This window comes from Symphalangus syndactylus, chromosome 12, assembly GCF_028878055.3.
Source record: "Symphalangus syndactylus isolate Jambi chromosome 12, NHGRI_mSymSyn1-v2.1_pri, whole genome shotgun sequence".
NCBI lineage: Eukaryota > Metazoa > Chordata > Mammalia > Primates > Hylobatidae > Symphalangus > Symphalangus syndactylus.
This window is the reverse complement of record NC_072441.2, coordinates 21513258-21538781: the sequence shown is the minus strand read 5'-3', so window position 1 is coordinate 21538781 and position 25524 is coordinate 21513258. Positions and strand designations below refer to the sequence as shown.

At 41.5% G+C, this 25524-nt stretch overlaps 1 protein-coding gene and 1 non-coding gene across 4 annotated transcripts in view; both read right to left on the bottom strand.

The window, feature by feature from the left end:
- The window catches only part of IL23R (interleukin 23 receptor), a 100375-nt gene that overhangs the window by 46402 nt on the left and 28449 nt on the right, over positions 1 to 25524 (bottom strand). For all 3 annotated transcript variants that reach the window (XM_063625279.1, XM_063625280.1, XM_063625281.1), the window contains exons 5-7: positions 19588 to 19748; positions 13513 to 13658; positions 830 to 986 (exon numbers count right to left, since the gene is read on the bottom strand). In XM_063625279.1, the coding sequence (XP_063481349.1) occupies positions 830 to 986; positions 13513 to 13658; positions 19588 to 19748 (464 nt within the window). The remainder of the gene's footprint in view (positions 1 to 829; positions 987 to 13512; positions 13659 to 19587; positions 19749 to 25524) is intronic.
- LOC134734990 (U6 spliceosomal RNA) lies at positions 24197 to 24300 on the bottom strand. The gene has a single exon (XR_010117855.1). It is a non-coding gene; the product is annotated as a U6 spliceosomal RNA (small nuclear RNA).

Here is a 25524-nt window from a genome sequence, read left to right as displayed (position 1 = left end):
TTTTGTGCCCAGGAATGTTTGAGAACCATTACATAAATTATAGTAAGCCTTAAGAAAATCAAAGCAAAATGACAATTTAAATGTTACCATCTGCCCTAGAATAGTTTTGTCAATTTTGGTCGAAGGTAAAGAGAAAAAAATATATTTTGTGGCTTTATTTTTTGTCTTAAACTTATTATTATTATTATTTTTGAGACCAAGTCTTCCTCTCTTGCCCAGGCTGGAGTGTGGTGGTGCAATCTCAGTTCACTGCAACCTCCACTTCTTGGGTTCAAGCGATTTTCCTGCCTCAGCCTTCCGAGTAGCTGGGATTACAGGCACCTGCCACCACGCCTGGCTAATTTTCGTATTTTTAGTAGAGACAGGGTTTCACCATGTCAGCTGAGGAGGTCTTGAAGTCCTGACCTAAGGTAGTTCACCCGCCTCGGCCTCCCAAAGTGCTGGGATTACAGACATAAGCCACTGCACCTGGCTGTTTTAAACTTTCTAGGAAACGGTTTTGGTCTGTCCTCCAGGATAGAGAGCAGTGCCATGATCACAGCTCACTGCCGCATCAAACTCCCGGGCTCACGCGATCCTACTACCTCAGCTTCCTAAGTAGCTGGGACTACAAATGCATCCTACCAACCCAGGCTAATAATAATTACGATTTTTTTGTACAGACTAAGGTCTCACTACGTTGCCCAAGACGGTCTCGAACTCCTATGCTCAAGCAATCTTCCTGCCTTGGCCTCTCAAAGTGCTGGAATTATAGGTGTGAGCCACTGTGCTCAGCAGAAAAGATATATAAAGAAAAGCCCAAGAGAATAAAATATGTAAGTACACTCACCTGTTTCAGGTGTTTTATGAAAAAACGGTGAACTCCAAGGCTGCCAGTACCTTTTGCCTGTTTCTTGACATCTCACTTGAAATACGTACTTAATGTTTGGCTCCAGGTAGAATTCTGACTGTTGCACATATGTAAAATTGGTGTCAAATTCTTTAACCTAAAATGGATGGGTAACAATAATAAAATGTGGTATGCTTTTAAAACAATTATTTTATTTAGCAGAAATGTATGGAACACCTATTATGTTCCAAGCTGTCTTCTAGACTCTAGGAAAACAAAGTGTTCTTTATATAAAACATGGCCGTACATAATCAAATACTGTCTCAAACATTAAAACTGAAATACACACTGCTTTTTTTGAGACGGAGTCTCGCTCTATTGCCCAGGCTGGAGTGCAGTGGCTCGATCTCGGCTCACTGCAACCTCCGCCTCCTGGGTTCAAGCAATTCTTCTGCCTAAGCCTCCCAAGTAACTGGGATTACAGTCATGCACTACAACACCTGGCTACTTTTTTGTATTTTTAGTAAAGATGGGGTTTCATCATGTTGGCCAGGCTGGTCTTGAATTTTTGACCTCAAGTGATCCGCCTGCCTCGGCCTCCCAAAGTGCTGGGATTACAGGCGTGAGCCACGAGACCCGCCCACACTGCTTTATGTTTGACAACTGTCTCGAATCTCCAGAAAGTCCAAATGTAATATTATATATATGTGTATATATATTTATTTATGCGTGTGTGTGTGTGTGTGTGTATATATATATATATATATATTTTTTTTTTTTTTTTTAGATAGGGTCCCACTGCGTTGCCCAGGCTGGATTGTGGAGTGCAGTGGCTCGATCACAGCTCACTGCAGCCTCCACCACCTCCTGGGCTGAAGTGATCCTCCTGCCTCAGCCTCTCGAGTAGCTGGGACCACAGGCATGCACCATCATGATTGGATAATTTTTTAATTTTTTTGTAGAGACAAGTTCTCATTATATTGCCCAGGCTGGTCTCCTGGGCACAAGTCATCCCTCTGCCTTGGCCTCCCAAAGTGTTGAGATTACAGGAGTGAGCCACCACACCCAGCCTTAATTTTGGAATATACTCTTAATTTTGGAATATATTCTTTTAATGGGGTGGGGAAATGGTAGCTGATAGCAATTGTTTGAATTCCCCTCTCCCCTGCAGCTGGATATTTAGATCAACAATTCTTCCTGAATGATGAAATAATTTTACTCACTAATGGTGACTTTTAGAAAAAAATACCTATAAGCTAAGCTGTAAATTGGTCCTCATTGCAGGTTATTGCAGCAGATTCTACAAGGCCCAATAATACATACATATATATATATATACACACACACACCCCCACATATATATGTGTATATATATGTGTATATATGTATATGTGTATGTGTCAGAGAAAAATTAAAATATTAAGAATGTTGAACTGAGAAATGCAATGGAGGATAAAGAAAATAGCTGAGGGATAAACACAAAAATCTTTTTTTCCCCGGAGCACTGCACCCTGCTATAAAACACAGGAAAAATGAGCCCCAAACAAGCTGTTTCAGTTGGCAGGAAGAAGCCAAGGCATTTGTACAGCATCTTCAGTATGTTCTAGTAGCTGATTTACTGGAAAAAGTGAAGCATGATTGAAAGGCAGACATAAAATATGTCAATATGTCTAGAAATGCATTTATGCAACAACTGGGTGAAAGCAGTTATCAGATACTCATTAAAGAGAAAGTTAGAACAATTGAGATTTAAAAAAAAAAAGAATGAAGTATAACCTCATTCAGGGATACTTCCATTTAAAACCCAGCCTTAACATTAATCCTCAAAACTTGCAATGCACGAAAATGTAAAATTCATGAAAATATTAGTTTGGGGGATGTCATCTGCCCTAGAATAGTTTTGTCTATAAGCCATGTCTCTATTCATGGCCCTGGAAATTTTCTGCAATGTTACTATAACTGGAGAGTGTCTGAGGTCTCCTGGGATCTAGAGAAATTTTACTTACTGTGCCAAAGATTTGACTTTCAAATGCACTCTGCTTCATATTAGTGTCTCTGTAATTCTCCAATATGTTTCCTGCCATTACATTTATAGATAAGTCCTCTTAAAGGAAAGAAATACCCCAAAGTATAGCCAGAATTCCGAAATAGTAAGAAGAACGTTATGGAACTGTTATCAGTTGTTTAAACCATGAGGCAAACCAGGTGGCTGCTTAGGGCCCTGCAGGTACAACATGATACCTCAGGATGATGCCTTTGGAGGCTGAAATGAATATTGAAAGAGCTGGACTTAATTGAGTGCCTCTGTAAATAATATAATTTCAAGAGTGCAAGAAATTTTGAAATAACTCCATTTCTACTTAGAGCCTCAACTCTGAATGTTGGGCGTCATTGAAACTTAATGTTCATCAGTTTGAGATCTCTCTTTTATTACATTAAATATAAGTTCCTGGGAACATCCTTGGGTGGAAGGAAGAAAAATCTCCAACCTAGTTAGAGTTCTATAATCCCTACCTTCCCCAACTATCAGTTTGGGACATGGCACAGGATGAGAGGGTCCTTGGTAACCCACCAGTGTCTAAACCCTTGGTTTCTCCCTTTACCCTAAAACGTCCTCCTCTTTCTGCCCAGGTAATTTTTATCTAGTGTTTGGTAGAGGAGGGAAATGGGGTGGTGATGGGGAAACTTATTTGTGACTAATCATACATTTTTCCACATTTTCTGTCTTATACCAGCCTTCAGACTTGGAAATGCCGAAGCCAAGGATTTGTCTTTGCTATCTGTATGCTGTTCTATCAGCCCTTTCAAGAAAAGAATAAATACTTGTTTTTGTGCAGCCTAAGTTAAGAATGGTTTTCTCATTTTTAAGTGGTTGAAAGAAAATTTTTTTTAAAAAAAGACTATTTCATGATGCATGGAAATTATGTGAAATTCAAATTTCAGTGTCCAAAAATGAAATTTTACTGGAACAGACTATACCCATTCATTTACATAATTGTCTATGACTGCTTTCATGCTACAAACACAGAGTAGTTGAGACAGAAATCTTATGTTCTGCAAAGCCTAAAATGTTTACCATTTCGCCCTTGAATAAAGCTTAATTAGAGAAATGAGTCACCAATAATCCACTTACTTGAACACATAGCTAAGATTTCCCTTCCTCTGTCACTAAAGTTGGACACCATTAAGGACAAATAATAATTAGTAATAGCTAACATTTCAAAATATTATCCACATGAACTTGACATTATAAAAATCAATGGAGATGTGAAAAATGATCATGGCACATCTCTGCCTTCCATGAGTTCACAGTTAAAGAGTAGAGAAATAGAAGTGCAAACAGGCAAGTGCATACAATGTGGCAAATGCCCCTGAAATAGAGTATATGGAAGTAGGTGTGGATTGCCATTCGCAACTGGGAGCTCAATTTTTGACATGAATTTGAGGGGCCTAGGAGACAGCGCATAAAGATACCAACAAATAGTTAGAAATATAGGTCTGACTTTCATGAGAGTTGGGAGGGCTCCAAGTTCTAGCCTATACACAGGTGTAGCTGAGGCCTTGGGAGTAGGTGAAAGGAGTAAGAAAGAGAGGAGACAGTGAGATGGTAGGTATGAAGGGAATGTCAATGTTTAGGGAATTGGCAGAAAAAATAATTTACAAAGGAAAGGGCATCCAGAAATATTGATAGAAGACTAACACATTCTTGAAATGGGAAAACCAAGAGGAGAGGCGTTTTCAGGACAAGGTGGTCAACAGTGTCAAATGCTAGAGTAGGATGAAGACTGCCAAGGTTCTTGGTCTTTGTTGTATGGAAAGATGCTACCATCTTCTTCTCCTGGCACGAACTGGTTCCAGCAGCAGGTGGAGAGCCTTGATGACATTTTGAGGTGGATTGCAACAATGCCCAGGTAATTTCCCTGCCCTATATCCTGGCCCTTTACCATGTAGCTTTGAACGTTCTCCCATTCTGGCTCTGGTTTGTCCATGTGGCTTGCTTTGAGCCAACAGACACTGGTAAGCGTGATATAAGCAGAGGATTGAAAGAAACTGGAGAGATTGGGCCTTAGGTGCTCTTGCCCTCTGCCATCACCATAACGACATGCCCAGGCTAGCCTGTTGATGGCAGAAAGAGCACCGAGAGACATGTAGAGGAGAGCTTATGCAAAGACATAGGAGTGAGCCAGCTGAGCTGCAAACACATGCCCAGTCCCAGCAAAGCTCAACTTAGACCAGCTGGACCCCACTGACATTGAGAAATAAATGTTTATTGTTATATGTCCCTTCAGTTTTTGTGGCAGTTTGTTACACATTATTGTGTAGCAGGACAAGCCGCAGACAAAACCTCTGACACCGAGTTGTAGAAGGAAGGGCTTTATTCAGCTGGGAGCATCGGCAAGTACTGCCTTAAAATCTGAGCTCCCCGAATGCACAATTTCTGTCCCTTTTAAGGGCTCACAACACTGAAGATTTCACATGAAAGGGTCGTGATTGATTTGAGCAAGCAGGTGGTACGTGACAGGGGCTGCATGCACTGGTGGTCAGAGAGAAACAGAACAGGGCAGGGAGTTTCACAATGTTCTTCTATACAATGTCTGGAATCTATGAATAACATTGGTTTCTAAGTTATGAGTTGATTTTTAACTACTGGGCTTTGGCCAGGCAGCCCCAGGCCTGGTTCCAGGCCTGGTGCCAGGCTGCCTGTCTTTGCTTTTACTTCCTTGTTGTTTTTCCTTAAAACAGGTACTGAGTATAAAACAATATAAAACAATGTGAGAGGGTCTCTCTCTTCCCTCAATTGTAGCAGTAGATAGCCGATATACCAATCCCTCTTATTTCATGTAAATAGGAGTATGTAATAGACTAGAAAAATGTTTAGAAAATAGAAAGGAATTATATTATCAGTGTCTGAACAAGTTTTCAGAAACCAACCGTTTTCTGGTTGAAACTCTTATTCTCTGCTCCCCCTGGTGGTGCTACATAGGCCATCTTGGCAACAGGTACATTTGAGCTCACTTTTCAAAACCTTCTCTTTGTCAGAAGTGGCAAATGGAACTGAAAGAATACTTGTTGTCTCATATGCTCTTCATAACAATCCTTTGTGATAGGCAGTATTAGCTCCATTATATAAATAGGGAAATAGAGTTTGAAAGAGGTCAAGCCAGATTTTTTTGAACTCATCCCATCAGTAACTAACGGCCTCTCACAGACTCTACATCACTTTAAAGACCAAATAAATATTTAGAAAATGAAAAGACAGGTTTCAAACCAACTTTGAAAAGCTAGTTATATTTTGTAATCAAGATTACATAGTAGGTGGTTGTTCTCTGAGATGTTTATTTTCTTTCTTTTTATAGAGATGGGGTCTCACTATACTGCCCAGGCTGCAGTGCAGTGGCTATTCCCTGGTGGGATCGTGGTGCCTTACCGCCTCAGAACCTGGGCTCAAGTGATCTTCCTGCCTCAGTCTCTCAGGTAGCTGAATATAGGCTTGTGCCACCCCTCCCAGCTGAGATTTATTTTCTTCTTGCTCTACTAAAGCCTAGTTTAGCCTCTACTAAAATCTGTATGTATTCCAACCTGGTCTAAGCTAGACTGTATAGAACATAAGCTGTATATGTTCCAACCTGGTCTAAGCTAGACTGCTAGGGAATTCAGAAGGGAGAGAGGTGAATGAGGTGGGAGTAAGATGTTTGTAAACGTCCTCCCAGAGGCAGTTGTGTCTCTAGACACAAAATCTGAAGCTTTGACCTGGAACCATGTTTCAAGAGATAACTAGAGTCATGTGTCACTTAACGACGGGGATACATTCTGAGAATGGACTGCTGCATGGCACATACTCTCCTTGCCTCGTCAGCCTAATTCCCTTAGATACTTCACAGTCTGTATGTACCTTAGCTAAAGGGGCTGAAAAGCACCCCCAATGCATCATTAAGCGATTTCATCATTGTACGAACATCATAGATTGTAATTACACAAACCTGGGTGGTATAGCCTACCACACACCTAGGCTATATGGTATAGCCTATTGCTTCTAGGCTACAAACCTATAAAGCTGTACCGTTTATAGGTTACCTGTAAAGCTGTATGGTAACCTATGTTACTGTACTGAATCCTGCAGGCAATTGTAATATAAATCACTAGGTGACAGAAATTTTTCAGCTGCATGATAAGCTTATGGGACCACCATCATATATGCCATCCATCATTGCCTGAAACATGGACTGCTGCATGGCACATACTCTCCTTGCCTTGTCAGCCTAATTCCCTTAGATACTTCACAGTCTGTATGTACCTTAGCTAAAGGGGCTGAAAAGCACCCCCAATACCGTGACTTTCAGGTGGATTCCTTTGCTCTACTATCCCTGCTGCATGGCTCCCCTAGAGGCTAAAGAGTAACATTACTAGCTAGCATTTAGTGAACAATTACACTATTCCAGGCTTGTAGCTAACTTCTCACATCATTGGATCCCCTTTCCCACAACAAACACATAAGTGCTTATCTTATCTCCATGTTATGTATGGGAATAATGAGGCACAGAGAAGATAAGAAACATGCTCAAGATTGCATGATGAGGCCGGGCGCAGTGGCTCACGCCTATAATCTCAGCATTTTGGGAGGCCGAGGCAGGCAGATCACTTGGGATCAGCCTGGCCAACATGGTGAAACCCCGTCTCTACTAAAAATACAAAAAGAAGCCAGACGTGGTACCCGATGCCTGTAATCTCAGCTACTAGGGAGGCTGAGTCAGGAGAATCACTTGAACCTGGGAATCGGAGGTTGCAGTGAGCCAAGACCACACCACTGCACTCTAGCCCGGGCAACACAGTGAGACTCTGTCTAAAAAGAAAAAAAAAAAAAAAAAGATTGCATGACTCAGCCAGGAGCAGTGGCTCATGCCTGTAATACCAGCACTTTGGGAGGCTGAGGCGGGATGGTTGCTTGAGCTCAGCAGTTAGAGACCTTGACACTAGCTTGGGCAACATGACACAACCCTGTGTCTACAGAAAAATTTTTAAAATTTAGCTGGGCGTGGTGGCACTCTCCTGTGGTCAGCTACTTGGGAGACTGAGGCAGGAGGATCGCTGGAGTCCAGGAGGTCAAGACTGCAGTGAGCTGAGATTGTGCCACTGCGCTCCAGCCTGGGCAGTAGAGCAAGACCCTGTCTCAAAAGGAAAAAAAAAAAAAAAAAGATTGCATGACTAGAAAGTAGCAGAGCCAGGCTTTGAACTCTAGAGCCTGTGCTCTTGGCCACAAGGCTTTCCTGTCACTTTGAAGTAAAACCTCCACCTCCAGCAATATCTAATGGAGGCAGTGCCACCACCGAGCTGAAGTGGTAGAAGAGACCTGTAATCTTTGGTATCCTCCCACTCATCTTGACTCTGACTTTCCTGTCTTCCTACAGAAATGCAGAGACAACACTTCATGCCTGACCCAGATGAAATTGACAGTAGCAAATGTAAACAAAGCTTCATTCTGGCTACAGTGACTTGGCATGAGTGATCTGGATGGAAATGGTAATTCACTTTTTCTGCGTTAGTGGTCGTGTTTAAAGGAAGTGTGGTAGATTGACTGAGGGAGTCGTGAGTTTAAAAAAACTTTAAAAAAAAAATAATGGTGGAGGAGACAGACCTGGCTTTGGATTGAAACCTGTCTTTTCATTTTCTAAATATTTATTTGGTCTTTAAAGTGATGTAGAGTCTAAAGTGAGAGGCACTTAGTTACTGATGGTGTAAGTTCAAAAAAATCTGGCTTGACCTCTTTCAAACTCTATTTCCCTATTTATATAATGGAGCTAATACTGCCTATCACAAAGGATTGTTATGAAGAGCATATGAGACAACAAATATTCTTTCTACTCTATTTGCCACTTCTGACAAAGAGAAGGTTTTGAAAAGTGAGCTCAAATGTACCTGTTACCAAGATGGCCTATGTAGCACCACCAGGGGGAGCAGAGAACAAGAGTTTCAACCAGAAAACAGCTGGCTTCTGAAAACTTACTCAGAGACACTGATAATGTAATTCCTCTCTATTTTCTAAACGTGTTTTCTAGTCTATTACATACTCCTATTTACTTAAAGTAAGAGGATTTGGTATACTTTTTTTTTTTTTCCCCCTGGAGACACAGTCTCACTCTGTCACCGAGGCTGGAGTGCAGTGACTCTGTCTTGGCTTGCTGCAACCTCCACCTCCCAGATTCAAGCGATTCTCCTGCCTCAGCCTCCTGAGTAGCTGGGATTACAGGCACGCACCACCATGCTCAGCTAAATTTTTTGAATTTTCAGTAGAGACAGGGTTTTGCCATGATGGCCAGTCTGGTCTTCAATCCCTGAGCTCAGGTGATCTGCCTGCCTTGGCCTCCCAAAGTGCTGGGATTACAGGCATGAGCCACTGCACCCAGCCTAAGAAACTCGGTGTTCTTTAATATCATTCTATGACTGTGATACTATACAAGGACCCCAGGTGTCTTATTAGGATAAAACCCCATTAATTCAGGATCTAAGACTTGAGAATTTTATATGTGTTGTTTTGAAATTTATCTAAATTCTGCATATGCAAAAGGAATTCAGAAGGATCTTCACTTGATTATCAATCAAATGATGCAGAACGTGGATCCCATTTAAGTGTAATGCAAATGACCATAAAGTTCACATTTATGATTTGAGTGAACAAAGGTAAACAAGTTGACATAAGGAATTTATTTTTAATGAGTAATTTTTAGGGTATATAATAAAATTAGTATAGTTTTACCCCCATCTTCTTGATACTTTTAAGATATATTACTCTATAGCAAAACTGATACTCAGAATCAGTCTTAAACAGTAAAAGGATTTGGAATCATGCTTAGCACCAAAGAAAAATTAAGTTATGTTTAATATATTTTGGTGTTAAATATATATCATTTTATTTAACTCTCTGAAAACTGGTAATTTCATAGCTGATAAAACTGTTAATTAAGAAAAGCCAGGCCAGGTGCTGTGGCTCATGCTTGTCATCCTAGCACTTTGGGAGGCTGACGAGAAAGCTAGGGGTAGGATTATTTGAGGCTAGTTCAAGACCAGCCTGGGCAACATGGCAAGAACCTATAAAAAATAAAAATTAAAATAAATTAGCCAAGCGTAGTGGTGAGTGACTAGTCCCAGCTACTTGGGAGGCTAAGTCTGGAGGATCACTTGAGCCCAAGAGTTTGTGGCTGCAGTGAGCTATAATTGCATCACTGAACTTCAGCCTGGGTGATGAAGTGAGAGCCTATCTCTTTAAAAAAAAAACCTTAAAAAAGTATCTGAAGGAGAAAAAAAAAAAACAGCCAGAAACTATTTCTTAATTATTTGGACTAAATGGCAGTTTGTTACACTTAAAAATAATAAAATGGCATTTCTTCTAAAATATGTCAAAATTGGAACGTCTTCCTAAATCAGGCTAGTGTTCCTCCACAGATGAAATTACTGAGTTTTTATTACATTGTTCCCAGGTGCTGTTATCTGACATGACTTTATTAATGAATCTTGCAGCTACGCCTTTCCTAAGACACTAGATAATTTATCCTTGGCATTTAAGGATGGTTAGTTTTTCTCTAGACGTTCACTTTTTAAAACTCATCTTTACTCAGATTATCATCATCTTTAAGCTCACCTAAGACTCAGGCCTATACTGGTAATAAATATTACACTCTGAACTAAACACTTTTTACTTAAAATGAAACATTCATAAATCTTAGTTCTCCTTTCCGAACAATTTTTGTTTCCCTGGATGCCTGTCAAATTTCAGCACAGAATACTTAAATTTTTTATCCATGATCACTGATATAAATTTCACCCTAGGAGACACTGAATTCCAAATAGCGAATGAGATTCCTTTTAGTTGGAGATGTGTCTATTTAGCAACTAATAAAAGGCAAGTGGATCATTTGAGGAAACAGCTGTCTGTTTGCAAGCATGCAATAATCATTATTAAAGCTAGAGTGGTTTTCCTAAGCGAATTAACACAGGAACAGAAAATCAAACACCACATGTTCTCACTTATGAGTGAGAGCTAAACACTGGTACTGCGTTAGTCTGTTTTCATGCTGTTGATAAAGACACACGGGAGACTGGGAAGAAAAAGAGGTTTAATTGGACTTACAGTTCCATATGGCTGTATGAGTCATGGTGGGAGGTGAAAGGCACTTCTTACATGGCAGCAGCAAGAGAAAATGAGGGAAAAGCAAAAGCAGAAACCCCTGATAAATGCATCAGATCTCATGAGACTTATTCACTCTCATGAGAATAGCATGGGAAAGACCGGCTCCCGTGATTCAATTACCTCCCCCGGCTCCCTCCCACAACATGTGGGAATTCTGGGAGATACAATTCAAGTTGAGATTTGGTGGGGGCACAGCCAAACCATGTCATTCCATCCCTGGCCCCTCCAAATTCATGTCCTCACATTTCAAAACCAACTATGCCTTCCCAATAGTCCCCCAAAGTCATAACTCATTTCAGCGTTAACCCAAAAGTCCACAGTCCAAAGTCTCATCTGAGACAAGGCAAGTCTGTTCCACCTATGAGCCTATAAAATCAAAAGCAAGTTAGGTACTTCCTAGATACAGTGAGGGTACAGGTATTGGGTAATGCAGCCATTCCAAATGGGAGAAATTGGCCAAAACAAAGGGGTTACAGGGCCCGTGCAAGTCCAAAATCCAGCAGGGCAACTTTAAAGCTCCCAAATGATCTTCTTTTATTCCAGGTCTCAGATCCAGGTTATGCTGATAAAAGAAGGGGGGTTCCCATGGTCTTGGGCAGCTCCACCCCTGTGGCTTTGCAGGGTACAGCCCCCCTCCCAGCTGCTTTCATGGCTGGCACTGAGTGTCTGCAGCTTTTCCAGGCGCATGGTTCAAGCTGTCAGTGCATCTACCATTCTGGAATCTGGAGGATGGTGACCCTCTTCTCACAGCTCCACTAGGCAGTGCCCCACTAGGGACTCTGTGTGGAGGTTCAGACCCCACATTTTGCTTCCACACTGCCCTAGCAGAGGTTCTCCGTGAGGGCCCCGCCCCTGCAGCAAACTTTCACCTGGCCATCCAGGCATTTCCATCCATCTTCTGAAATGTGGTTGGAGGTTCCCAAACCTCAATTCTTGACTTCTGTGCACCTGCAGGCTCAACACCATGTGGAAGCTGCCAAAGCTTGGGGCTTCCACCTTCTGAAGCCACAGCCCAAGCTGGATGTTGGCACCTTTGAGCCACGGTTGGAGCAGCTGGGACACAGGGCACCAAGTCCCTAAGCTGCACACACACAGTGACCCTGGGCCCAGCCCATGAAACCACTTTTTTTCTCCTGGGCCTCCAAGCCTGTGATGGGAGGGGCTGCCGTGAAGGTCTCTGACATGGCCTGAGACATTTTCCCCACGGTCTTGGGAATTAACATTAGGCTCCTTGCTACTTATGCAAACTTCTGCAGCTGGCTTGAATTTCTCCCCAGAAAATGGGTTTTTCTTTTCTATTGCATAGTCAGGCTGCAAATTTTCTGAACTTCAATGTTCTGTTTCCCTTTTAAAACTGAATGCCTTTAACAGCACCCAAATCACCTCTTGAATGCTTTGCTGCTTAGAAATTTCTTCTACCAGATGCCCTAAATCATCTTTTGAGTTCAAAGTTCCACAAATCTCTAGGGCAGGGGCAAAATGCTGCCAGTCTGTTTGCTAAAATATAACAAGAGTCACCTTTCCTCTAGTTCCTAACAAGTTCCTCATCTCCATCTGAGACCACCTCAGCCTCGATTTTATTGTCCATATCACTATCAGCATTTTGGGCAAAGCCATTCAGCAAGTCTCTAGGAAGTTCCAAATTTCCCACATTTTCCTGTCTTCTTCCGAGCCCTCCCAACTGTTCCAATTTCTGCCTATTACCCAGTTCCAAAGTTGCTACCACATTTTCGGGTATCTTTTAAGCAATGCCCCACTCTACTGGTACCGATTTACTGTATTAATCCATTTTCATGCTAATGATAAAGACATACCCAAGACTAGGAAGAAAAAGAGGTTTAACTGGACTTACAGTTCCACACGGCTGGGGAGGCCGCAGAATCATAGTGGGAGGCAAAAGGCTCTTCTTACATAGTGGTGGCAAGAGAAAACGAGGAAGAAGCAAAAGCGGAAACCTCTGATAAACGCATCAGATCTCGTGAGACTTATTCACTATTACGAGAAAAGCATGGGAAAGACCAGCCCCCATGATTCAATTAACTCCCCCTGGGTCCCTCCCACAACACGTGGGAATTTTGGGAGACATAATTCAAATTGAGATCTGGTGGGGATGCAGCCAAACCATATCAGGTACTCATGGACATAAAGATGGCAACAATAGACACTGGGGACCACACTAGAGTGCGGAGGAAGGTAGGAGGGCAAGGGTTGGAAAACTAATTATTGGTAACTATGCTCAGCACCTGGGTGACAGGATCAATTATACCCCAAACCTCAGTACCACGCAATATATCCAGGTAACAAACCTGCACATGTGCCCCTGAATGTAAAATAAAAGTTGAAATTATTTTATAAAACAAAAACTAAAGTGGCTTGAATATCATGCAAATAATCAGATTAAAAACATGTAAAGTAGACATAATAAGTCCACTGTAGCCACTGATGGTTAGCTTTTAAATCATTCATTCACATGCTAAAGAATAATGAAAGTTGAGCTTACATTCCAAGTTTGGTTTGTTGTAGCCTTGTATCTCATTTCGCAGGAAATCTTTTCAATTGTTGTTTGACTATCCCAATAAATTATGGTCTTGGGCACTGTAGCATTTATAGTCTCAGCCCTGGAAATGATGGATGCAGAAGGTATCACTAGAAAAAAAAAAAAAAAAGACCTGGCTGTTTAAAACTTGCCTAGGGAGAAACTGGCACCTTTTCATCAATATCTAGACATGAGAAAGCTCAAAGTGAAAAAATAAAATAAAATTCATCATCTAATGAACAATTAATGAACATTTTCTTATTCGGTAATTTTTATATAGAAGAAAACTGCTGTTAAGGAAAATTCTATTCAGCCCATTCTCCATTAAAAAAACAAAAAACTGAACTCTAATAGTCCTGTCTTCCCCCACCTTCCACTCCCTTATAATCCCAACTAGTAAAATTCCAGAGCATAGCCTTGTTAACAAAAGAGTATAAAAATGAGATAAAGGGGCTACCCCTCTTCCCTGCATCTGTTCAGGGAGAGATGATACGCCCCCAAATTTAGTTCAGATGATCAGATTTGAAAAGATGTTAAATTGGGCCAGGTGTGGTGATGTGTGCCTGAAATTCCAACTACTCAGGAGGCTGAGATGGGAGGGTCACTTGAGCGCAGGAGTTCAAGGTTGCAGTGAGCCATGATGGTGCAACTGTACTCCACTCTGGATGACGGCATGAGAGCTTGTCTCAAAAAGAAGAAAGAAAGAAAGCCTGGATGTGGTGGCTCATGTCTGTATTCCCAGAATTTTGGGAGGCCGAGGCGGGCAGATCACTTAAGGTCGGGAGTTTGAGACCAGCCTGGCCGTCATGGCAAAACCCTGTCTCTACTAAAAATAGAAAAAATTAGCCCGGCGTGGTGGTGCATGCCAATCCCAGCTACTCAGGAGGCTGAGGCAGGAAGACCGTTTGAACCCGGGAGGCAGAGGTTACAGTGAGCTGAGATCATGCCACTGCACTCCAGCCTGGGTGGCAGAGTGAGACTCTGTCAAAAAAGAAAGAAAGGAAAAGAAGGGAGAAAGGAAAAGAAAGAAAGGAAGAGACAGAAAGAAAGAGAGAAAGAAAGAAAGAGAGAGAGAGAAAGAAAGAGAAAAAGAAAGAGAGAAGAAAGAAAAAAGTTCAATTCAGATCTTTATCACAATAATCTTCTTCTCTTGTATATTAGGGAAGCATGTGAATATTTATATCTATTGTTAACTTATTTTGTTCTCCATTAAAATAAATCTGTCCTTCCTTGAAACTTTTATTTGAAGAAAGCAGATCTCATAAGACTCTAAGGCTTTGTAAATTGTTGGCATGTTCTATAATAATAACCTTCAAGGGAGGAACTGAAATTCTGATTGGTTATTTTATTAGTTGTTTTGTTATAGTAGGAGGTATATAGTTGGAATCTCTATGTTTCTAAACTGTGTAAATACTTGTAAGTTTGTTTTGTCTGAACAGAATAGAATCATTAACACTTTCCATTTCTCCCCTAAGGAACAATGAAAACCTATGACTGCTAGCGGCACTATTGAACAAAGAACTCAAGGGCCTGTAGGCATGGTTTTAGAGACCACTATTACAGGTTAATATTCTCTATGAATTGGTTTATTTTCATTCATTCTAGGTTTATAAAGCTTTCTTTAAGAAAATTATTGTTTTACTACAATGACTATTATACTATTATTATCTAAAATTATGTGCAAAGGTAGATGATTTACAGAGAAAAATAAAAATTAAGGAATTGCTTTCTAGTAGCACACTCCTATAATAAAATTTTGGGAGCTACACCTGGTGTAGAAGTAGCAGCAGCTTTAATTTAGTTAACAAGCTTACTGTACTGAACTTTTATCGTCTGAATTCCATAGCTGATTTCCTTTTGCTAGTGCAAGCTTCTTGTAATAAGAATCAGTATTCAGGCTGGATGCAGTGGCTCATGCCTGTAATCCCAACACTTTGGGGAGGACGAGGTGGGCAGATCATTTGAGGTCAGGAGTTCAAGACCAGCCTGGCCAACACAGCGAAACCCCTGTATCTACTAAAAATACAAAACTTAGCCAGGTATTGTGGCAGATGCTTGTAATCCCAGCTACTTGGGAGGCTGAAGCACAAGAATCACTTGAATCCAAGAAGCAGAGGTTGCAGTGAGCTGAGATCATGCCACTGTACTCCAGCCTGGGTGACAGAGCCAGACTCTGCCCAACCCCAACCCCGAAACAAAAAAAATCAGTATTGAGATTCTTGAGTCAAGGGCGTGGATCCCTGGGGCTCTGAAATTGCTTAGGACCATTTTAAGCACCCTCAAGGCCATAAATTTCCCACCTCCTCCTGTCACCCACCTCCACCTCTGAGTTCGGCTTGGCCACTGTTACAGCAGCACAAGCATTCTAGGACCCTTTTGGCAAAAGAATTATTCTGAGGAGAAAGTAAAAATCTGTTTAGTCTTATGAGAAATGCAGATAGCGCAGTAAGAATCACAGCATAAAGCAGGTCAGTGCAATCCAGATTTAAGTCTTTAGGTTTGAATGAATTCATATGTTTGCAAACTGGCATTTATTATGTAATACATACTTGAATATTTAGTTTGTTACACAAGACTCAGATGTTGAAATTTTATTCTGACTGATTAGGTTTCACATATTTCCACCAGATCGTACATTTTAAAAAAGTATCGGGAGGTCGAGGCGGGCTGATCACGAGGTCAGGAGATCGAGACCATCCTGGTTAACACGGTGAAACCCCGTTTCTACTAAAAATACAAAAAATTAGCCGGCCTGGTGACAGGCGCCTGTAGTCCCAGCTACTTTGGAGGCTGAGGCAGGAGAATGGCGTGAACCCAGGAGGCAGAGCTTGCAGTGAGCCAAGATCACGCCACTGCACTCCAGCCTGGGCGACAGAGCAAGACTCCGTCTCAAAAAAAAAAAAAAAAGTATCAATTTCATTATAGATGTCATATTTTTAAATTCTACTAGTATTGAAATAAAAGCACGATTATAGCCTTTTAGCATCTTTCCAACACATATTTATCCATATTTATATAATGGGGAGAATTAATATTCAAAATGGCAGGCAGAAAGCACAGCACTTTCTGTACCCGAATTTATTTCCCTACAAGAGAAATTAAAAGCACTCCTCTCATATGCTTTTCTGGCAAGTGTTACTGTGCTACTAACTCTGCCCTGTCATTCAGCATAACCTCCTAATGTAATTAAAGCCCAGCCCGTAGCTGCTATGTGGAAATTGTTCCCAGGACAGTCTTCTGTTCTCAGTGGCATAGAACAGTTCATTTATCTAATTTGCATTGCCTCATTCTTAAAGTGTTACCATGAAGGTGGCTCATCTGTTAATAATCTGGTGGTTTTGTTGGCCGGGGCCTCCTACACAATTAATCTGTATTTTTCAACCTGAGTTTCTGAGTACATTTTGGGATAATGAAAAGGCAAGGAAAGGAATAGAGACAAAAGGGGAGGAAGAGGTGGAGGTGGAGGAGGAGGAGGAGGTGGAGGAGGGAAAAAGAAAGAAGGAGAAGAAGGAAAAGGAACAACAACTCCAAACTCCTAGTTCCCAGTGTGAGAAGTCAGTCTGGAAGTAGAGGCCAGATGGGATTTTTCCCTTTGTGGGAGGTGGGGTGGTGGTAAACTATGGCAAGTCAGCACGTCTGGGATGAAATCTGGCTTTCCTCATTTCTAGCTAAGTGACTTTGTGCAAATTATTTTATCACTTCTTCATCTGTAAGATGGGGACAGTAGTACCATGTATGGTTGTTTCCAGAATGAAATGTGATGTGCATGAGAGGTGTCTGGAACACAGGAGGTGCTAAATAACTGGATGCAATGATATTAAGATAGATCGGAATGATAATAATAATAAAATATTATTATTATAATTTAGTTCTTAAAAATTGCACTGCTAAAATGATACTGGTCATGATAGCCTTTAAACATCATTAATTCATTGAGGGGCATCTATTATAAGAAAAGGGTATATTACTGCATTCTACCTCAAAATGTACATTTACAAAAATGTATAGAGCATAGTCAAAAGAACTGTAACTCCAAGGATATATAATAAAATGGAGTAATTGTCCATCATCATATTCAACAGAGTGTGTTTTCAAATCTAATATTCAGGCCGGTCATGGTGGCTCACGCCTGAAATCCCAGCATTTTGTGAGGCCAAGGCAGGAGGATCGCTTGATCCAAAGAGTTCAAGACAAGTTTGGGCAACAAAATGAGACTCTGTCTCTAAAAGAGATTTTAAAAAATTAGCCAGGCACTGTAGCATGTGGCCTGTCGTCCCAGCTACTTGAGAGGCTAAGGCAGGAGGATCCCCTGAATTAAATGTTCCCTACCTCTGTGATCTCAAATTTTTTTAATGCCATCAAACCTCAGTTTTCTAATATACAAATTATAATCTCATCTACAAAATAGGGTTAAATGATGTATGTGAAAAGCTGTTAGCTGGCAGTGGCTCATGCCTGTAATCCTAACACTTTGGGAGGCTGAGGTGGGAGGATTGCCTGAACTCAGGAGTTTGAGACCAGCCTGGCCAACATAGCAAACTCTACTAAAAAATACAAAAATCATCCAGGCGTGGTGGCGCACACCTGTAGTCCCAGTTACTAGGGAGGCTGAGGCAGGAGAATCGCTTGAAGCCGGGAGGCGGAGGCTGCAGTGAGCTGAGATCGTGCAACTGCATTCCAGCCTGGGCCACAGAGTGAGACTCTGCCTCAAAAAAAGAAAAAGTAGTTAGCACATAAGAAAGTGCTCAATAAATGTTAGCTTATTGAAACAGTCTTTAATTATAACAACAGGAATCATTGGTACTGGGATCTCTAAAGAGAGGATGATTCAGACTTGGTGTCGTTTGGCTGAACTGTGGTTTTAGGACTTGGATGTCGTTGTAAAAGCCTCAAGGGTAATTACTTTTCGGAATTTATCTTAAGGAAACAATCAAAAACTATGCTAAAATTTAGCCACAAAGTTGTTCATGGCAATATAGTTTATATGGTTAAAAACTGAAAACAGTGTTAATCTCCAAAATAGGGACTAAACTGCTATATATTCAGACAACATTAAAAATAAAACTATAGATTAATAGAAATGTTTATTACTAATATATAAATATAAATAGGCAGGGTATAAAAATATCTGAAACAAAAACTATTAATGTTTGTTAAATCTGGCTGATGAACATAGAGAGGTCTACATAATTCTCTGCAATTTTCTATGTATTTTAGAAAACTTTTCAAAATAAAAACAAACAAACAAAAAGCCTTACATAAGTCCCCAAGTAGTGTATAGAGTATAAGACCTTAGCATGCTGTACTTTTCACAACATCAGACTCAACAAACTTTACCATCATCATTGTGGCTTTTTTTTTTTTTTTTTGTCTTCCCTAGTAGATTGTGAGTTATTTCAGGGCAGGCACCTTGTCTATCTTATTCATTCTAGCCTTTAGAACAATGCTTGAAAATAAGAAGTTTCCAATAAATATTTGTAAAAACACATACATGGATTTTTCTTTTCTTTTTTTTTTTTTTTTTTGATGGAGTTTTGCTCTGTCACCCAGGCTGGAGCGCAGTGGCACAATCTTGGCTCACTGCAACCTCTGCCTCCCAGGTTCAAGCAATTCTCCTGCCTCAGCCTCCCGAGTAGCTGGGACTACAGGTGCCCACCACCATGCCTGGCTAATTTTTTTTTTTTTTGTATTTTTAGTAGAGACAGGGTTTCACCATGTTAACCAGGCTGGTCTCAAAATCCTGACCTCAAGTGATCGCCCACCTCGACCTCCCAAAATGCTGGGATTACAGGCGTGAGCGACCAGGCCCGGCCACATACAGCAATTTAGAAATAAGACTAGAAGGATATACAACAAAATGGCAGCAGCACTACTCATCTCTAAGTTGTCTTGGGCAGGTAGAATTATGGGTAATTTCTGTTTCTTTTATCACGCTCTGCAGGAACTTTAGGGGAACTTCTTTCAGATCTAGACCTCATTTGACTAGGTCGGCACAAACTGGTTATTATTAAAGACATTACAGAATTTCTTATTCTTTACCTATATCATCCAGGTGAATTTGCAGTTGTTTTGACTCTTCCATGCCTAGTGCGTTTGCTGCTTCGACCCAAACCAAGTACTTCTTGCCACCTTGTAATGAATCGGTGGAGATGTTAATATAGCTTGAGGTGAGATACTGTTGCTCTTCTTCTGTCTCTAAACTTAAAACAAAAAAAAAAAGATAATCATAAATTGTATTTAGTTTGAATTAATTGACCGGGCATAGTGGCTCACACCTGTAATCCTAGCACTTTGGGAGACCAAGGAGGGGGTGGTGGATCACCTGAGGTCAGGTGTTCGAGACCAGCCTGGCCAACATGGTGAAACCCTGTCTCTATTAAAAAAATACAAAAATTGGTGGCATGTGCCTGTAATCCCAGTTACTTGGGAGGCTGAGGCAGGAGAATTGCTGGAACCTGGGAGGCAGAGGCTGCAGTGAGCCAAGGTCACACCATCGCACTCCAGCTTGGGCGACAGAGTGAGACTCTGTCTCAAAAAAAAAAAAAAAGTTTGAATTAATTATTCCAGATTTTTAAAATGTTACCTTTTTTAAAAAAATTAACATTTATGGCTCACGCCTGTAATCCCAGCACTGTGGGAGGCTGAGGCGGGCGGATCTCAAGGTCAGGAGATCGAGACCATCCTGGCTAACATGGTGAAACCCCATCTCTACCAAAAATACAAAAAAATCAGCCGGCCCTGGTGGCGGGCGCCTGTAATCCCAGCTACTCGGGAGGCTGAGACAGGAGAATGGCGTGAACCTGGGAGGCGGAGCTTGCAGTGAGCCGAGATTGCGCCACTGCACTCCAGCCTGGGCGACAGAGCGAGACTCTGTCTCAAAAAAAAAAAAAAAAAAATTAAAATTTAATTTTCTAAACAGTAGAGACAGGGTCTTGCTGTGTTGCTCAGGCTGGTCTCGAACTCCTGGACTCAAGCAATCCATGCATTTCAGCCTTCTAAAGTGCTAGGATTACAGGCATGAGCCACTGTGCCTGGACAAAAATGCTACCTTTTTAAGCCTACTTTCAAACATGCAGCCATTTACTGAAAAATATTTCAAAATTTATTTTATTTTCAGAATTTTTAAAAGTAAATTTAAATCTGACAAGGGCCACAGTATGACTTTGATGGGCCCTGAACACTTCTGCCTTCATGGACCCTTTCCTCCATTAAAACAAATGAGCATGTATATTATATAAATATATAAAACACACATAAATACACACACATACATAGATGTATACATACACGTGCTGTATACATGCATACACAGGAACATAACAGTTATTTTTGTCTTCTGATTTTAAGTAAAATAAACATTTTCATGGACTCCTAGAACTATTGCGGGCCCTAGCCACCGTGCCTACTGTGCCTATTAGTGTACTCGGCACTGGACACAGCTCGGAATAGCCAGAATAGCTGCCTTTGGAAAGGAGCACTGCGTTTTGGTTCAGTGTAAGGACTGTGAAGTCAGACATTTCTATCAGGATATAGGGTGAGGGTGGAGTGGTGGGGAGGAGTCAGGATCGGGTGAGAGATTGCGATGGGGTAGGGCAAGGCCAACCCCCTGGACAGAGACAACCAGCATGTTCTGAAACAAATACATGAAACAACATGACATTTCTGAGAAGGTTCAACAAGTGCAATAGCCTGGATCCTGAAAATGCAAGAAGAAACTTGCAGTGGAGCAGGCCTGTCAGAAGACCTCCCATGTGCTACCGATGGATCAGGGCTGTATCACGTAAGTGACAGAAAGAGAGTGCATATAGTGAGATTCACACTATTTTGAGGGTGTCTGGGGCTGTCTAGCCCCAGATTGGTGGGAGATGAAAGTGGTGGTAGTGGAAAAATCAAAAGGCTATACAATAATCCAGAATTGGATGATTAGTCTGAAGTACGTGGAAGCCAGTGGGGGTGGATATGAAGGATTTTGAGACAGGGTCTGGCTCTGTCACCCAGGCTGGCATGCAGTGAGGCCATCTTGACTCACTGCAACTTTGACCTCCTGGGCTCCAGCAATCCTCCCACCCCAGCCTCCTGAGTAGCCGGGACCACAAGCATGTACTGCCATGCCCAATTAATTTTTGTATTTTGTGTAGAGATGGGGTTTTCCCATGATACCCAGACTAGTCTCCAACTCCTGAGCTCAAGCAATCTGCCTGCCTCGGCCTCCCAAAGTGCTGGGATTACAGGCGTGAGCCACCTCGCCCAACGCATGAAGGATTTTGAGTGTAGAACTGACTGGACCTAATGACAGGTTTGATGAGAGGAATGGGAGTCATGCGTTGTGGAAGAGGATGGAAAAGATAAAGAAGAAAGATCTAGTTTAGAACAGGGGAATAGAGAGGGCTATTAAGTATCATTTCAAAGCATATCTATCAAAGTTTTTATAACTGAATGAGAATCTCCAAGAAGCCCAATAAACTTGGTAGAATTCCAAATGATATATGTTAATGCCAAAGTTTCCAATTGTATTCATTGGCTTTGGACAGAAAGTTTGAGCCTCTGTTTTTAAATCTCTACCCCTAAATAATCACAAGGTGTTTTTAGTGGACGAGGGTTGGAGGCAGTGGTGAAAGGAGTGCTGGAGAATGCTTCTTTGCTCCTCTGATTTCTGTGAAGAGATTTGATATTGTTTCCATCCTCATCCTCTCCAAATCTCATTTGAAATGTAATCACCAGTGTTGGAGGTGAGGACTTGGGGGGCAGACCCTTCATAAATGGCTTGCTGCCCTCCTGGCAGTAGTGAGTGACTTCTCCTTCTGAGTTCAGGCAGATCTGTTTATTTTAGAGAGTGTGGCACATCCCCCCTCCCTCTGTCTTGTTCACAATCTTCCTGGACAGCCCGCAGAACTGTGAGTTGAAATAAAACTCTTTTCTTCATAAATTACCGAGCCTCAGGTATTTCTTTTCTTTGCTTTGCTTTTTTAATTTAATTTAATTTTTTTTTTGAGACAGGGTCTCACTCTGTCACCCAGGCTGGAGTGCAGTGGTGTGACCAGAGCTCACTGCAGTCTTGACCTCCCAGGTTCAGGAGATCCTCCCACCTCAGCCTCCTAAGTAGCTGGGACTACACGCAGGCACCACCACTCGCAGCTAATTTTTTGTAGAGACAGGGTTTCGCCACATTGCCCAGGCTGGTCTCCAGCTCTGAGCTCAAGTCATCCTCTAGCCTTGGCCTCCCAAAGTTCAGGGATTACAGGTGTGAGCCACCACAGCTGGTCTAGATATTTCTTTATAGCAAGGCAAGAATGGACTCACACAGGAGTGTCCTCAAATCTCCTAGCCTCTTGTCCCACCCCTTGTTCACTCATTCTTCTGCAGAGATGAATAGGGCCCCCCTCAGGCTCCAAAACACAACATAATCTGTAATCAGATTCACTTGTAACATGGAAACATTTTCACTAGAATTTCCTCAGTTCCCATTTCTCAAGCCCTTTGAACTACCTACTCCATTATTTCATGTTCTTAAGCTCCTCAGATTTTCTACCTCCTTAGTAACTACATCCAACTTATTCCCACTTGGTCTTTAGTCCTTTTATTGTGATCTTTGCCTTTACTTTTCGTTGAAACTGCTCTTTTAAAATGGTGTCCTTTACGAGGCGAAGTCCTCCGAATCCTCATTTAAGCATTTATCCCTCTTGATTGGTTATAATTCTCACTTCCCTTGCTACCCAAAGCCTGTCTTCTGGGTTAGAGGGCCTTCCTCCCTCACACCTGCTTAGTGACATGTCCCCCTCCAGACTTCCACCTGGGTTTCTCTGCCCACTCTCTGAGTTCACTCACATTGAAGGTCAGCCCTGGCACTTGCCTTTTCCCAGCTTCAACTTCTGTTTCACATGTGTGTCTCCCACATACCTGTGCCCTCACTGGGAGCTTCATTTTGATGTCTGACTGGAACCAGAACTATAGAAACTGACAACTAAATTATTTTTCCATGCAAATCAGCACTTCTTGCCAGTATCTTCATTGCTGTCAAAGGCATGTAGTCCAGCTTTCTCAGTTTGCCATTTTTAACAACTTTCTCTTCATCACCTTTAAGAGCCAACCAATTACTAAAGAAGGTTAAGCATTTTTTAAGCATTAAAATATGATTTTCTTATGTTATCTTTTTTCCCTGTTTTGATAGCTATGGCAATGGTTTAGGTATTTATTACCTGTTTGGTGTATTACTTTCAGACTCCTAAGTTAATTGCATTACATCGTGAAACTTAACCTGATGTAGATATACTACTTTAGAAGGAAAATAACCTTGAAATCTGAACAATGCTGGAAAGCCAAGTAGCCTACATTCTTGTTTTATTCTATTTTTTAGAGACTGGGTCTCACTCTGTCACCCAGGTTTGAGTGCAGTGGCACAATCATAGCTCACTGCAGCCTTGACTTCCTGGGCTCAAGTGATCCTCCCACCTCAGCCTCCTGAGTAGCTGGGATTGCAGGCATGTGCCACCAGTCCCAACTAATTTTTTTATTTAAAATAATTTTTTTTAAGAGATGCAGCCTCGCTATGTTGCTCAGGCTGGTCTCGAACTCTTGGCCTCAAGGAATCCTCCCACGTGAAGATTACAAGCACGAGGCACTGTGCTCAGCCATACACATTCTTATTTGTATCAAATGGAAATACTTCACAAATTTGCATGCCGTCTTTGATCAGGAGTCATGCCATCTTCTTTGTCCTGTTGCAATTATAGTGTTTGTGCTGTTGAGGCAGACTCTAACCTGATTTTTTAAATCTGATACCATCAACTGCCCTCTCTCTCAGGGGACTGCCTTGATTGGATTTGTGGAGAAGACAGAGCTTAAAAATCACTGTCCCTCCACCAAGGCTCCACCAAGTCCTGTTATTACTATATATCTTTTCAGCAACTCCTAAATTTTTCTAGCCCCAAAATATCCCACCAGGATTAAACTTGCCAGACACTTACATCTTTTGGAATCTAAGAAACATGCTTGCTGAGACACAGAAAAAAGGTACCAGCCTTATGCTATTAATACCAAGCAATAAGCACGTGTGCATCTAAGTACTACAGAAATTCTATATTTTATGTAATTTATATAAACTTATGGCTACTGTCAGAACAAGACAACCTCAGCAAGTGGTCAAGGAATTGCTCTAAGGCTGACAATCATTGGAGGGGTGAGGAGCAACTCCTCCTGTTCAGCTCAGGTTTTTCAGTTCCAGTGTATTTTTTCTGCGTTCCCTCTTTCCTCATACCAGCGTGAGATCACTATGAACACCATGAGAGGACTAGGAGGCTATGTCATGGTGACTAAAATCACAGGGCTTGGGTTTCAGAGACAGACCTACCTTCAAATCCCAGCTCTGCCCCTTGATAAGTTGTAAGACTTGGAGCAAGTTACTTAAGCTCTATACAGTTCAGTTTACTCATCCTTAGTATAGGAATGGTAACGTTGTTATCATGAGTTAATGAAATAAGAAACAGAGTAGATGGCTTCCCACACAATGAAGGACTCATTAAACAACAATTATTCTGAATTAAGAGATACTGGCTGAGGCCAGGCATGGTGGCTGACACCTGTAATCCCAGCACTTTGGGAGGCCGAGGCAGGCAGATCACTTGAGGTCAGGAGTTTGAGACTAGCTTGGCCAATGTGGTGAAATCCTGTCTCTACTAAAAATACAAAAATTAGCCAGGCGTGGTGGCCGGCACCTGTCCTCCCAGCTCCTCGGGAGGCTGAGGGTGGCTTCAGCCCAGCAGATGGAGGCTGCAGTGAGTCAACGTTGCACCACTGCACTCCAGCCTGGATGACAGAGTGAGACTATGTGTCCATTAAAAAAAAAAAAAGATATTTATGATATGTGACTTTGACACATTCTAAAGAATACAAATGAAACTTTTAAAATTGCTGTATTTCTTACAAGTGAAATTTCTCTTATATCACTGTATCTTAAGTTAAATTATGCCATTAAATTGA